Here is a 16,788-nt window from a genome sequence, read left to right as displayed (position 1 = left end):
ACAATACATTATAAAAAAATCTGTATTTTCCCACACTCTACCCCAGCCAGGTGCAAAAACACAACAAATAAATAACTTTGCATGTCTGGCTCCTTACCACAATCAATCAGTATGCAAAACGAATCTCTGCTCAGAGGGCCTTAGAAATCATTTTTGCAGAGAGAGAAGCTAGTGTGGAAGGAGCGTCTTCCATTTTGGAAGAAGAAGAATTTTCTGAATATGAGGATCATGTCTCTGTCAATTCGGAGTCTGACAGTTAGTTAGAAGAAGAGGATGAGATTGACCCTCAGCCAGCCCCAGGACCATGTGTAGTGTTCCAAAAACACGTGTTTTAACATGTGAAATGTCACATGTGTAGTGTTCCAGATACACGTGTTTTCACATGTGAAATGTCACATGTGTAGTGTTCCAGAAACACGTGTTTTCACATTTGAAAATATGTGTTTTTGGAACACTACACATGTGAAAACACTGGGGTTCTTTTACACATTTTAACACCTGATTCAACACTACAAATGTTATAGTGAAAAATCAACACTAGGTTACACTGGCCAATTTGCTGTGCAGAAACAATTGAACCAATTAAGGGAAAACATCAATAACTCAACAAAAGTAAGAAAACCACAGTCAATCAAACTAACCACTCACACATTACACACAACTCCTTGAGCTGCCAACTAAAGAAAACCAGGTAACACCAGATAAAACTCCACATAGATAAGCACGCCAGACAGGCTACATAACAGACTAGCCAGACAGCCTACATAACACAGTCATAAGAGTGACATACCACCATCAGAACCCTAACCTAAGGAAACTCAACCTAACCCGTGACACATGCAGTGCTTATGAAGACATATTGTCTCGTCTTTATCTTGTCTACCTATAGATACTATATGAGTCACCAGGTAATAACCATGATCATGACTACAGAAACAGCTGACGTTTCACACACACACACACACACACACACACACACACACACACACACACACACACACACACAAACACACACAGAACACACACACACACACACACACACACACACACACACACACACACACACACACACACACACACACACACACACACACACACACACACACACACACACACACACACACACACACACACACACACACACACACACAGCTTTTTTCCCGTGAACTCTCAGAACTTTTTGGGGAGTCAAAATATATACCCATTTAAAATTCTATTTTCCTAACCGCTGACCCTATACCTAAAGAAAGAAAACACACACACACACACACACAGTTGGAAGGATTGAGAGGTGAGGGGATCAGCGCAAGACTGCCGTCTGCTCCTCTCTGGTAGAAAGAGCTGATTTATAGGAGAAGTGTGTCTATAACCTACACTATGTGTGGTTAACCTCTAGTCAGCAGTAGGGCTAGGTGAACACATCGTGTGTGTAGTCCCTCTCCAGCTGAAACACATCATTCATGGGTAAGGTGCAGTGCCCCTCTGCCCTTTGTGTCTGTCTGTGTTCCTCCGTCTGGAAAACCTTTAAAGGTCATCCTTTAAAGCCTGAGACATGTCCTCCACCATGTCTGCCCTACACAAATACAAGTGAGACCAGGACTGGAGCCAGGGGTAAATGACATGGAGATGGGGAGTAATACCAGGACTGGAGCCAGGGGTAAATGACATGGAGATGGGGAGTAATACCAGGACTGGAGCCAGGGGTAAATGACATGGAGATGGGGAGTAATACCAGGACTGGAGCCAGGGGTAAATGACATGGAGATGGGGAGTAATACCAGGGGCCCTGGGAGAGGGACTGTATACACAAGAGCTCAAGACAGGCAAACATACACATATATTGCACATACGTGCGCACATATACTGTATGCATACAGTCCGTCTTCCCTGTGGCTCAGTTGGTAGAGCATGGTGTTTGCGACGCCAGCATGGTGTGTGCAACGCCAGGGTTGTGGGTTCGATTCCCACGGGGGGCCAGTAAAAAAAAAAAAAAAAGTCAGACCATAGCGGGTCAATTCAGTACTTTACCTGGTAATGAACCGACTAATGTCTGGGAATAATGGACAGCCAAACTGCAGGCCTTTCAACTAGGAGGAACAGGTGAGATGTCTTTCTGACCAACTGATATCTAATCTGAAAAAAAAGCCATTTTTTTTTATTTTAAATGTTACCCCGTTTTTCTCTCCAATTTCAATCTTGTCTCATCGCTGCAACTCCCAAACGGGCACGGGAGGCAAAGGTTGAGTCATGCGTCCTCCAAAACATGACCCGCCAAACCTCGCTTCTTTACACCCGCCCGCTTAACACGGAAGCCAGCCACACCAATGTGTCGGAGGAAACACCGTTCAACTGACGACCAGGGTCAGCCTGCAGGCGCCCGGCCTGCCATAAGGAGATGCTAGAATGCAATGAGCCAAGTAAAGCCCCCCTGACCAAACCCTCCCCTAACCCGGATGACGCTGGGCCAATTGTGCGCCACCCTATGGGACTCCCAATAATGGCCGGTTGTGAAAAGCCCGGGATCGAACCCGGGTCTGTAGTGACGCCTCACAAAGGCTAGGTTTAAAGCAATTTGAGGGATGCCAATATTCATCGCAATCCATCCACATCAAGACATGCAGGCTGAAATTTCAAAACGAACTCTGAACCAACTATATTAATTTGGGTACAGGTCGAAACAAATGAAACACGCATGAACATTTAGCTAGCTAGTTTGCCGTTGCAGCCCTGTGTGAAACATCATAAACATTGGGTTGTTATTTTACTTGAAATGCACAAGGTTGACCAATTTTGAGTCACACAAAAGTGTGTTCTCTTCTCCGACAATTAATCCACAGATAAAAGGTTCGTTTCTTGGAATTTCTCTTCCTTCAGTCTTCTTCTTCTTCTTCTTCTTCTTCTTCTTCTTCTTCTTCTGTGGACTTTATATGGCAGTTGGCAACCAACTTTAAGGTGCATTTACCACCACCAACTGGACTGGAGTGTGGACCTCAGTTCATCTTTCAATCACCCACATGGGTATATGCTCCTAAAAAAAACTGGGAGATGGGAGAGGCGGGACTTGCGGGGCTTCAAGTGTCAAAAATAGACCAAGTTCTATTTTAGCGCCAGGCTATGCAGACGCTCGTTAACGTGTGCCAGCAGTTTGGATGAAATGATTGAATAACATGTATGTGTACATTTATTTCCCAACGCTTGCGCACGCAACGCGGGTGTTGTGGTCAGCATGTTAAAGACACAGTGCCTGTTTTTGGGGCTCAGTCATTGACAGTCTGCAGCAACTAGTTAGCTCACTGAAACAGATTACTCTCAGCTCTATCAATTCCTGTCATGAACAAAGTTTCTCTCTTCAATCTTTTCTCCTATCCATTTTCTTCTTCGACCTTTGCATTTGTTCACAATTGATGCTCAATTTGCTGCTGTTTAGAGCCAAAATGAGTTTGGCATTAACCCTTGGCGACCCTGAGACAGAGCGATAAGATTACTGGGTGTCTGCCAGTCTCTCACGCTGCATGGGGGGGAATGCTGTCTAGCTCTGAGAAGTGTCATTCAGTATGTCAGTCATGTTTAAAATGTAGATAGGCAGACAGGTAATCATACTCCATCCAGCCCCAAAGACAGACAGAAATGTCAGTTTCACATTTAAAAAGCTCAACAGACATATAATGAATGAGATTGACACAGGGAAATGGGTAAGGGGAACGCCCTATGCAATTATCTCAGCTCCAATTATCTCAGCTTCCTTCATTAAGGTTAGTGGAGACACACACACACACACACACACACATGCACGCACCCACAAACACATCTCAACTAAGTGACGAGAATTCCTGGAACTACTAACATTTGCCATTAAAACAGACGTCTAGCTCAATCCCACCACTCAGGTGGGAGGAGCCACAGGGAACAGGGAGTAGAGAAAGAAAGAGGAAGTGTACATACCTGAGCCTCTCTTAGAGACTGTCTTCATGGCGCGGGACAGGGTGACATACAGCAGGATCAGGAGAGGGCTAGGAGGCCTCATTTTCCCCTTGACCTAACAGCCTAGGATACAAAGAGAGAGAGAGAGAGAGAGAGAGGGAGAGAGAGAGAGAGAGAGCGAGAGAGAGAGAGAGAGCGAGAGAGAGAGAAAGAAAGAGCGAGAGAGAGGGAGAGAGAAGAAGAGAGAAGATAAGTCAGTCATCTTTCAAGAGAAGATAAAGTTGCCCCTTGTCCCCCACATCGAAGATAGCACAGCCATCAGAGAACAAATATGTTGTATTAAACCCACACACACACTCATGTACGCACTCTCACACACACACGCACCTAAACACACACACACTCCTTTACTTACATTCCGCTAATGGCATCTAATGATTTCTTCTTGTGATTGCAATTGAGGGAGACATTTTCACCAAATACCATTCTGCGGTGAAGATGCTGATGAATCAATAAAGACATAATGACGTGTAAAGAACACCATTTTATTTTATCTCGGCTTCATTAAAAATGGAGGAGTGTGAAGGTTGGCGTGAGGGGGATTTAAATTCAAAGGATGGCTATTCCACACACACGTGTGCGTTCATATAGAAATGATCCTAGCCGACTCTATGGACCTCGTAGATCATGTTACCAGATGAAGGGGGTAGGTTGGTTCATTCTGTGGTTCATCCCATGGTGGTAAACGACACCCTGTGTGGTAGATACCCTGTGTGTTTGTGTGTGTGTCTTAAGTTAGATGGAAAACACACAATTGTTAATCCATTGGTAACTCCTGACCAGCACTGGCGTTGAGGAGTACACCACATCAGTCACTGGCTTTATCAATAAGTGCATCGAGGACGTCATCCGCACAGTGACTGTACGTACATACCCCAACCAGAAGCCATGGATTACAGGCAACATTTGCACTGAGCTAAAGAGTAGAGCTGACACTTTCAAGGTGCGGGACTCTAACCCGGAAGTTTATAAGAAATCCTGCTATGCCCTCTGACGAACCATCAAACAGGCAAAGCGCCAATACAGGACTAAGATTAAATCGTACTACACCGGCTCTGACGCTCGTCGGATGTGGCAGAGTCTGCAAACTATTACAGACTACAAAGGGAAGCACAGCCGCGAGCTGGCCAGTGACACAAGCCTACCAGATGAGCTAAATCCCTTCTATGCTCGCTTCGAGGAAAGCAACACTGAGGCATGCATGAGAGCATCAGCTGTTCCGGACGACTGTGTGATCACGCTCTCCATAGCCGACGTGAGTAAGACCTTTAAACAGGTCAACATTCACAAGGCCGCTGGGCCAGACGGATTACCAGGACATGTGCTCCAGGCATGTGCTGACCAACTGGCAGGTGTCTTCACTGACACTTTCAACATGTCCCTGATTGAGTCTGTATTACCAACATGCTTCAAGCAGACCACCATAGTCCCTGTGCCCAAGCACACTAAGGTAACCTGCCTAAATGACTACAGACCTGTAGCACTCACGTCCGTAGCCATGAAATGCTTTGAAAGGCTGGTCATGGTTCACATTAACACCATTATCCCAGAAACCCTAGACCCACTCCAATTTGCATACTACTCAAACAGATCCACAGATTATGAAACCTCTATTGCACTCCACACTGCCCTTTCCCACCGGGACAAAAGGAACACCTACGTGAGAATGCTATTCATTGACTACAGCTCAGCATTCAACAACATAGTGCCCTCAAAGCTCATCACTAAGCTAAGGATCCTGGGACTAAACACCTCCCTCTGCAACTGGATCCTGGACTTCCTGACGGGCCACCCCCAGGTGGTGAGGGTAGGTAGCAACACATCTGCCACGCTGAACCTCAACACTGGAGCCCCTCAGGGATGCGTGCTCAGTCCCCAACTGTGCTCCCTGTTCACCCATGACTGCATGGCCAGGCACGACTCCAACACCATAATTAAGTTTGCAGACGACACAACAGTGTTAGGCCTGATCACCGACAATGTCGAGACAGCCTGTAGGGGGGAGATCAGAGACCTGTCCGTGTGGTGCCAGAATAACAACCTATCCCTCAACGTAATCAAGACAAAGGAGATGATTGTGGACTACAGGAAAAGGAGGACCAAGCACGCCACCATAATCTTCGACGGGGCTGTAGTGGAGCAGGTTGAGAGCTTCAAGTTCCTTGGTGTCCACATCACCAACAAACTATCATGGTCCAAACACACCAAAACAGTTGTGAAGAGGGCACGACAAAACCTATTTCCCCTCAGGAGACTGAAAAGATTTGGCATGGGTCCTCAGATCCTCAAAAGGTTCTACAGCTGCACCATCGAGAGCATCCTGACTGTTTGCATCACTGCCTTGTACGGCAACTGCTTGGCCTCCGACTGCAAGGCACTACAGAGGGTAGTGTGTACAGCCGAGTACATCACTGGGGCTAAGCTTCCTGCCATCCAGGACCTCTACATCAGGCGGTGTCCGAGGAAGGCCCTAGTAGAGAGAACAGTCATAGACTGTTCTCTCTACTACCGCATGGCAAGCGGTAACAGAGCACCAAGTCTAGGACCACAATTCTTCCCAACAGCTTTTACCCCCAAGCAATAAGACTCCTGAACAGGTAATCAAATGGCTACTGCATTGTGTGTGTCCCCAACCCCTCTTTTACGCTGCTGCTACTCTCTTTTTATCATCTATGCATAGTCACTTTAACTATACATTCACGTACATATTAACTCAATTAGCCCGACTGATCGGTGCCCCTGCACATTGGCTACCAAAACTATTTGCATTGTGCCCCGCCAACCCCATATTTTACGCTGCTGCTACTCTCTGTTTATCATCTATGCATAGTCCCTTTAACTATACCTACATGTACACTACCGTTCAAAAGTTTGGGATCACTTAGAAATATCCCTGCAAAACACCAGTCTCAACGTCAACAGTGAAGAGGCGAGTCCGGGATGCTGGCCTTCTAGGCAGAGTTGCAAAGAAAAAGCCATATCTCAGACTGGCCAATAAAAAGAAAAGATTAAGATGGGCAAAATAACACAGACACTGGACAGAGGAACTCTACCTAGAAGGCCAGCATCCCGGAGTCGCCTCTTCACTGTTGACGTGGAGACTGGTGTTTTGCGGGTACGATATAATGAAGCTGCTAGTTGGACTTGTGAGGCGTCTGTTTAATGTACTTTTCCTCTTGCTCAGTTGTGCACCAGGGCCTCCCACTCCTCTTTCTATTCTAGTTAGGGCCAGTTTGTGCTGTTCTGTGAAGGGAGTAGTACACGGTGTTGAACCAGATCTTCAGTTTCTAGGTAATTTCTCGCATGGAATAGCCTTCATTTCTCAGAACAAGAATAGACTGATGAGTTTCAGAAGAAAGTACTTTGTTTCTGGCCATTTTGAGCCTGTAATCGAACCCAGAAATGCTGATGCTCCAGATACTCAACTAGTCTAAAGAAGGCCAGTTTTATTGCTTCTTTAATCAGATCAACTATTTTTAGCTGTGCTAACATAATTGCAATAGGGTTTTCTAATGATCAATTAGCCTTTTAAAATGATAAACTTGGATTAGCTAACACAACGTGCCATTGGAACACAGGAGTGATGGTTGTTGATAATGGGCCTCTACACCTATGTAGATATTCAATTAAAAATCAGTTTTTTCCCAGCTACAATAGTCATTTACAACAATGTCTACACTGTATTTCTGATCAATCTGATGTTATTTTAAAAATGGACAAAAAAATTTGCTTTTCTTTCAAAAACAAGGACATTTCTAAGTGACCCCAAACTTTTGAACGGTAGTGTGCATAATACCTCAATTAGCCCAACTAAACGGTGCCCCCGCACATTGACTCTGTACCGGTACCACCTGTATATAGACTCGCTACTGTTATTTTCACTGTCGTTTTACAGTTTTTTCCCCCATTTATTTACTTATCTATTGTTTACCTAATACTTATTTTTTACTTAAAAATGTACTGTTTGTTAGGTCTTGTAAGTAAGCATTTCACTGTAAGGTCTACACCTGTTGTATTCGGCACACGTGACAAATAAACTTTGATTTGATTTATATAAAAGTTACACAATAATATGACTTCAAATATCACTCTGCAGAGATGTAAATTATACAGTTCTACCAAATTCAGTACTCTTTTAAATGAGGAAAAGATGGCCTTCTATCCCTCTGAATATATCCCCCATTTCATTATTCCAAAGTACCAAACAATGAAAACAAAGCTTTTGAAGAACCCCTTTGGAAAAGGCCTGCGGATGCAAATATAGTTGATTGAGTGGGCTGGGTTGGATTCGGTTAAAGTATTTAAATTGAGACTTGAAACGACACGATTCCGGTGGCTACCGTAGCAACAAAGGGTTCAGATGTGACAGCGACCATAGACTGAGAGACTGAGAGGCAAGGAGAGGAGGAGAGAGAGGATACAACAACAAACGGCCCTGGGAAGAGTGGAGGGAGTTCAGCCAGTGTCAGACACACATTTCAATATGAGAGGAGAGGAACACTGAGCAAATGAACCCTCTAAACCAGAAAGGACCAGGATGGAACCCTGGTTTATAGAGACAGACAAAAGCAAATGATGAGGAGAATGTTTGAGCACTGCTGCAGTCTCTGTCAGTCACGTGTGTGAGTTTGAGAGAAAGAGAGAGAGAGAGTGTGTATGTGCATGTATGCGTGTATGCGTGTGAGATTGTGTGTGTGTGTCTGCGTTCTTGTGTGTGTTTGCATGTGAGAGAGTGTGTGTGTACTCAGATTAGAATAGCTAATGAAAGGAATCTCTCTCTCAGACTTTCTTCTAGGAAACGTCGTTCAGTCAGAAAACATGTCTGCCAAGAACGTTCTGGCAATGTCCCTGTTGCCTGAAGATTGGCGTCTCTTTGTTCCACTAAAAGGCCTTGAGAAGCAGTCGGCAATAAGCTCGTCAGTTGTTGAGAAATGTGTGTTTTTGGCTTGTGTTACCAACCCTTGGTGGATTTATTGTCTTAAACACAACGCACACACACCACAAGATAAAGAGGTTGATGGAAATGGATGGAAGGAGAAAAGGATTGGTGGAAGGAAGGATTTAGAGGAAGAGATTTGAGACCAAAAACAAGCTAACTACTGGGGGTGCAGAGTTCTTCTACACAAACCAGAGCCTGCACACACTGCCTCTCTCCTGGAGCAGGGCTGACCACCCGAGTCCTAGTTGCTAGTCAACAAGGTCTTTCCCCTTAAGTAGAACCACTGGCCAACATGGGTGCTGGCAGAAACAACAAAGACACACCCCCTCCACACACACACACACACACACACACACACACACACACACACACACACACACACACACACACACACACACACACACACACAGTATGCACCCACCAGGGCTGGCACAATAATCATATAATCGTGTAACCAACAATTATGGGCAATAACCTTGAAGTATATAATAAGAATCGTCTAAATACATACATTTTTGAAGGGAGGTGATTCAGCTTTAGATAAAGTTTACCCAACAGCAGTTTTTCATTTTGACATTAAGCGGGTAAAGTTGGTAATTGCGGTAAAAGCTATTGTTAACAAGCGGTCAAAACTATTGTTAACAAGCGGTCAAAACTATTGTTAACAAGCGGTCAAAACTATTGTTAACAAGCGGTCAAAACTATTGTTAACAAGCGGTCAAAACTATTGTTAACAAGCGGTCAAAACTATTGGTAACAAGCGGTCAAAACTATTGTTAACAAGCGGTCAAAACTATTGTTAACAAGCGGTCAAAACTATTGTTAACAAGCGGTCAAAACTATTGTTTTTTGAGATGGTGGTGTCACTAATCTGTGTTGTATTCATTAGGTATGTCGTAGCTCATTTTTAAAGATGCATTTTGATGCATTACAACCTAAAAAAAATTTTCATTATGACAATAAACGTGGTCATTTGCATTATAATCAATCGTTACCCAAAATTCCATAATCATCACAACTCTAGCACCCACACACGAGGTTAGATATAACACAGGGAGGCTACAACTAACTGGAACGACTACAGGCCGCAACTGTGAGTGAGACAGATACAGTAACACAGACAGAGAGAGAACCCAGCCATCAGTGAGCAGTAGTAGTCTATACACACAGGAAGCCCATTCACAGGTCACACTTCCTGTCAGACTGCCTGGCTGTCTGTCTCCCGCTGTAATGTCTCAAAGCGTTCCCTGTCACAGTCTGCTCCCCACAACAATTGCACGGTGCTCCTGAAAGACCCAGCCATGTCACGCCTTCACAAGCTCACTGGGACCAGGGGCCTTGCCAAGCATGACATCATCACCCCCCTCATCCCACACAGAGAGGGCATTGTGGCGACCGCCCCCTGTCACTTGTCCTCTCTCTCCATTCCCCCACTAACATTTAAGTATTCTCTACTAGGAGGTACAGACCATGACACAAAGACTCTTTCTCCCAAACAAACACATAGACCACTAACTGCTCAATCAGATGTAACATGGGGGTTAAAACATTCAAGCCCTTCTGTTAAGTCTCTGAAAGAGAACGTCTTTGGATGTAGTGAAGTGTTACCAACACAAACACATGCCAACATTGAATGAGGACATGAGTGACTGTTTCCATCAACCTCTCTAATTGGGTGACTCTCTGAGACCAGGAAAAACACCCTTTCAACAATTTGAGACTTCTGCAAGTTGGAATATATATATTTTTACCATCAAAATTCACCTGTGAAGGAGATCGGAGCTATATTTACAGATATATTCTACATTTCCATATCCAAAGTTATGTTTGATGTCACTTCATTTCACATAGAAGGAAAAAGGCTTGATTTCCCCAAACTGAAGAATGTGTCTCATGCACAGCTGAGTTCTGATGTTCCATTGTTTCCAGGGCAACTGGGGGTACAGGGTAGACAGGTGATGTGGAGCAGGATAGCTGAGCTAGCGTAGCTTTAAGTGAATCTCTCTCCCAGGAACACACGATGGAAAATGTTTAATCAGTAATAATATCAGACCAACCTGAATTAAACCTTTTTTTTAACATTTATGTTTTCACAGGTTTTTGATAAGAGAAATTCTGAAGCAATTTGCCACTATTAACAGTTGGGGAGGGATACTAGGGCTGAGGAAAGTAGGACACCACAAGGCAGAACACACATATACTGTAAGTATAGATACACACACACACACACACGCACCAGCAAGCCACACACACACATGATCATATAGAGATATACTGTGTAGAACAGACATGCCTCTCTGACATGTAGATTAAGAAAACATGTTGGTTCTATTCATGACATGTCTATGTGCACCAATGGTCAGTATGATGTCCCCTCCTGACCTTGGTGACCATCTGACAACAGTTGGGACAGTGCAGATCTGGCCAGTGTGGGTTTCCTTCCAACAAGCTTTCCAACAATATGACATATTATCTGACCGCCATCAATACTCGCCAGCCAAACTCATTTGCTCCGAGGCATCGGGACGGGAGCAGGTGTGTGAGGATGTACACAGCGCGAAATCCACGGATCAGCGGCTCGTGACCCAAGAGCACACACTGACTCACACACGTACGCACGTATGCACACAACTCACCGCTTGCCTGCCATCTATAAGTGGAAAATGAGGGTTACAGCTCAGCATCGGGCTACGACGCCCTGAAGGAAGAGTGATGGAATTGACTGTCTGCTCCCATTGTTGTAGGAATGTATCTCCCTGGATAGCTGTTTCTCCCTACCTGCTCCTCCGCCTACTCTTCAGCAAATTCAATTATCATCTCACCTTATTTGTCCCACCGCGCTCACTCAGCTGTGTGTGTGAAAGAGTGTGTGTGCATACGTTTGTGAGTATGTGTGTGCACGTGGTGTGTCATAGGTCATGCACACATATCCTATATCAACATACCGGTAGAAACGTGTCAATGACACTATAAAGACATCCTTATTCACAGCACCTATAGCCAGCAGTGGTTGTTAACGTTTGATGATGTCACTCTAACCATGAAGAGTGATTCCAGCAAGGCTCTAAATGAAACATTTTCATTGGTAGCACAACATACAATTTAGAAGCACAAGAAAGAAGCCCCATTTCTTGATTGAGATTGATCCTATATGAATTCTAGCTACTTCTGAAGCACATGATGTGTTCTAGAAACTAATATGTAACACAGTAAATACATTTGTTTATTATAAAAAGCTCGAATGTTGAGAAATATACCTGTCATTGAAATTACAAAGCCATTTGTGGAATAATAGGTTTCTACGTGGTGTAAAAGGTCTATTTTCCTGTTGAGATGCATTGCATTGAAAATAGTACACTGTCTCTTTGAGAATGTCACCTTTGTGATGACGACATTAATGATGGGAAGTTCGGTTCCTTCGGCTCTTTTTACTCTGATTCAGATCTTTTCGATTCGTTCAGTAAAAATAACAACTCTTTCGACTCATTTCCTTAATTTGAGTCAGTAATACCAAGGCCCCGGTTTCCCGATAGCGATGGAAATTAGGCTTACGAGTGTTTTAACGATGCATCTTTCCTACAACGGCCGAACATGGTACTGTAACATACACTACGTTTCCCAAAACACCACGCAGAGAGAACGTTTGCAAAGTGAGTCGTTGAAGCATGTGTCGATACTGACAGGATCAGCTTTCTCCATTCAAATCTCATGTTAACATTAGAATTATTCCACAATACTTACGACGGATCAGGTCCTGGAAATATATTATCACTTATGGCTGCGAATATTTAATCTAATGCTTACCCTATAATAATGCACTCAATCAAGATTTTGCACATCATTGCGCAAATGTTAGGCTACACATGAAATATATTCAGACAAATTACAGACAGTAGCCTACAAGCAGCAAAATACTGCTGCTTGTAGGCAGCAATATATACAGTTGAAGTCGGAAGTTTACATACACCTTTGCCAAATACATTTCAACTCAGTTTTTCACAATTCCTGACATTTAATCCTAGTAACAATTCCCTGTCTTAGGTCAGTTAGGATCACCACTTTATTTTAAGAATGTGAACTGTCAGAATAATAGTAGAGAGAATGATTTATGTCAGCTTTTATTTATTTCATCACATTCCCAGTGGGTCAGAAGTTTACATACACTCAATTAGTATTTGGTAGCATTGCCTTTAAATTGTTTAACTTGGGTCAAACGTTTTAGGTAGCCTTCCACAAGCTTCCCACAATAAGCAAAGCACCCCCACAACATGATGCTGCCACCCCTGTGCTTCACGCTTGGGATGGTGTTCTTTGGCTTGCAAGTCTCCCAGCTGGTTCAGCTGTTTGGATTAGAAACAAGCCGTTTTGGCTGTATTAATGATGCAAGCATGACGTAAATGAATCTGCGCTCTGGAATCAATGGTACAGGGAAGCATTATCATTACAATCATTATTATTATAAAAAAATATATTTTTTGTATTTTACCCCCTTTTTCTCCCCAATTTCGGTCATCGCTTCAACTCCCCAAAGGGCTCGGGAGGAGAAGGTCAAAAGATGCGTCCTCCGAAACATGACCCGCCAAACCGCGCTTCTTAATACCCGCCCGTTTAACCCGGAAGCCAGCCGCACCAACGTTCAAATGACGACCGCAGTCAGCCTGCAGGCACCCGGCCCGCCACAAGGAGTTGCTAGAGCGCGATTAGCCAGGTAAAGCCCCCCGACCAAACCCTCCCCTAACCCGGACGATGCTGGGCCAATTGTACACCGCCCTATGGGACTACCGATCACGGTCGGTTGTGATACAGCCTGGGATCGATGGGGCACCACTCGGGAGGCCCCATTACAATAATTATTCTAAAAATTCTTGGGGGGGTTGCACGTGCTCCCAAATTAAAAGTCCAGGTCGCAGAGCTAAATATTTTGTTTGCATATGCGACCAAATTAGGTTCAAGTTGTACATTATGTGTAGTAGGGCTGTCCCCATTTAGTTGACTGGTCAAATGTTTGGTTGATAGGCTGTTGGTTGACCAATATTTTTTGAGTGGAGCAGTGGCAAATATATTGTAAAAAATGATGGCACAGGAGACACCTGTCTGATTCACGCCTGTCTGAGTGGACTAATCCATTGCGGAGGCCGCGGGATTGCACACCAGTATCACCAGTAGTATATTTACCGTTAATTCCCATCATTTCTAATCTACAACGTTTGATTGATTACGGTAATTTCTGTTAATGCATTCAATATATTACTACTACAGTCTCACCGTTGTCATTGTAGGAGTGGACACGTTGTTTGCAGAGCGCACAAACTAGGCTACACTTGTGAGAAAAAGGTTTTGGTTTATTTCATTCCATTCACGAGCCGTCAATTTATTCATTGTCTTTTGTTTGGAGAGCTCCTGTTAATATTGAGTAAGGACACACACCTGACTACACATAGATGTAGGCCTAGGCTACCTGGCCTGTGTGCAAATGTAGGGCTATAAATGTCCCCATTTGTGGATCTGATAGTATTTCTGATTGTCTTAACTCACCATCACCGTGGAGCTTCTCAAAGTATTTTTTTCTTTGCCTCAAACAGCAAGTAAACAAAGTCTGTTTTACATCCATTTAGAATGACAATAGTTCCTCAATGTAGCCTATTTGAACAATCTTTCCAGCTCTCTCCCTTTCGATAACCACTCAGCATGAAAGAGGTAAAAATGTCATGCTCTGATCCAGTGGAATAGGCCTACCTTTTACTTCATATAAAAGCGCAAAATAGTCTACAGCTGTGTCTGTCTGTCCGGAGCTCACTGTCGTTGGAAACTCTGAGGTCAAGTTTGCTAGCAGGATTGAGCTGGACCAAGTTAATAGTTGATACAATGTTTCAAGTTCCTTGCAGACAGGCCATGCTTAGCCAATGTGATTTATAGGATATTTTATTTTTAAAATCAGGATATTTTCCACCTGCGGCCTACAATGTTTTTATTTGTTGGTTTATGTAGGCTATTTTTACATATTGGCAACGGCAATGTAATTTTCTTTTTAGAGTCGTATCATTTTCATTTAGATAGAATATAGCTGCCATATCTGTCGGCGCCATTTTGAAATAAAATATTGATCGCTGGCTCCCTCTAGTAATTTGTGTCTTAATTTGTAATTGCAGTGCTTAAAGCATCAGACAAGCTAAGTAGCTTACATATAGTTGATTTTATTCAAGCATAGGGTGTGTCTATACAGTATATGGAAAAATACACATTTGAAAATGTCAACCAATCGAAAGAACAGACTACTCTCAGTCAACCAATATTTTTTTTAGTTGGGGACAGCCCTAATGTGTAGGCTAGTCTAACAGGTCTACAATCTACATTTTAGCAAGCACACTTGTCCAGAGAAACTGGGGTTAAGTGCCTTGCTCAAGGGCACATCGATGGATTTAACACCTAGTCGGCTCAGGGATTCAAACCAGCAACCTTTTGGTTACTGGCCAAACACTCTTAACCGCTACGCTATCTGACCAGGATGTAGGCTAGTCCAACAGGCCTGCTATCTGTATAGTAGGCTAGTCCGCTATGCTATCTTTAAGCCAGATGAGGAAACACACTCAGACATCTTGGCACAGTACGCTGTGGATGATTGATTGTGTGATTTAAGTATTTAATCCAATTTAAAGACGGCATGCTCTCCGCTCTGAGGTAAAATACAATCTACTCTGAGCATTTACTGTAAGAAGAAAGGGAGATGGAGAGGGAGACCGGTAGAAATGGTCTATTTTGAAAAGTGAAGCAGATAGACAGACATGGAACACACACTCATACACACACACTTATTGAGCAGAATTGTTCTACAAGCGATTAGGTTGCAATACCCCTTTGAATGATCAACTCTCTCTCTGTCTCATCTGTGACCTGTTCTATAGCTTCATGTTTAAATATTGCATGGATAATTCATTTTTAATATTCACATGGTGTCACGTCGGTATGAAGGGTCGGGAGACAGGCGCAGGAATGCATAATAGTTTTTTTTATTTTACCCAAATTACGGCGTGCTGAGTAAAGGCACGGGGACAAAGACCAAACAAACACGTACACAACACACAGGGTAGAAACCCAAACAAAAAATTGCGAAGAGTACATTGAATAAATAACACACACGCACAATGATTAACACACAAGACGAGACCTGTAATCATCTGCGCATTCCCAAAACCCACAGCACAGGTACTCACGCACACCAACGGACATAGTAACAATAATCGACCGCTCAATGGAAACCAAAGGGCACATATATACAAATACAAATAGTGGGAATAGGGGCCAGGTGTGCGTAATGAAAGTTCCGGAGGGATCCGTGACAAATGGTTGTGGACTTACAAACTGGAAAAACACCTTTCATCAATGCTTAAACCATGTAAAACAATAGTCTGACAGTGTGTGTTTGTGTGTTGGTATATGTGTGTGTGTATGTGTGTGTGTTTGTGCGCGTGTGTGTTTGTGTGTGTTTGAGTTTGTATATACACACACATGAGTGTCTACCAACCCCCCTCATATGAAACACTCCATTATTCATATGGTAAAACAAAAACATTCATACAGAGTAACCTATGCTGCTCACACACATGTTCACACTGCCTGTGTCTACTAATGCATCTTCCATACCTAAGAGAGAGAAAGGAGAGCGAGAGAGGGGGGGAGTGATGGACTAACACAGAAATGTCTGCATTATTTACTACTAACACAAGCATCTCTCTCTCCCTTTCAAAAACACAAACGCTGACTGTACTTGTGTGTCTGGAGTGCGTGTAGGCTTCCTAGTATGTGTTATTCCAGTGTGTCTGTGTATATTATTCCTCAGTACTGATGGGAGACGCTGATGTATAAAGCTG

General features: G+C 43.6%; 1 protein-coding gene across 4 annotated transcripts in view; it reads right to left on the bottom strand.

Moving 5' to 3' along the window:
- Positions 1–16,788, bottom strand: part of LOC115155834 (interleukin-1 receptor accessory protein-like 1) — a 333,713-nt gene that overhangs the window by 293,200 nt on the left and 23,725 nt on the right. For all 4 annotated transcript variants that reach the window (XM_029702809.1, XM_029702811.1, XM_029702810.1 and 1 more), the window contains exon 2: positions 3,943–4,044. In XM_029702809.1, coding sequence (XP_029558669.1) covers positions 3,943–4,024 — 82 coding nt within the window. In that variant the 5' untranslated portion in view covers positions 4,025–4,044. The remainder of the gene's footprint in view (positions 1–3,942; positions 4,045–16,788) is intronic.

This window comes from Salmo trutta, chromosome 20, assembly GCF_901001165.1.
Source record: "Salmo trutta chromosome 20, fSalTru1.1, whole genome shotgun sequence".
Taxonomy (NCBI): domain Eukaryota; kingdom Metazoa; phylum Chordata; class Actinopteri; order Salmoniformes; family Salmonidae; genus Salmo; species Salmo trutta.
The sequence above is the reverse complement of the archived record's forward strand: the minus strand, read 5'-3'. Positions and strand labels throughout refer to the sequence as shown.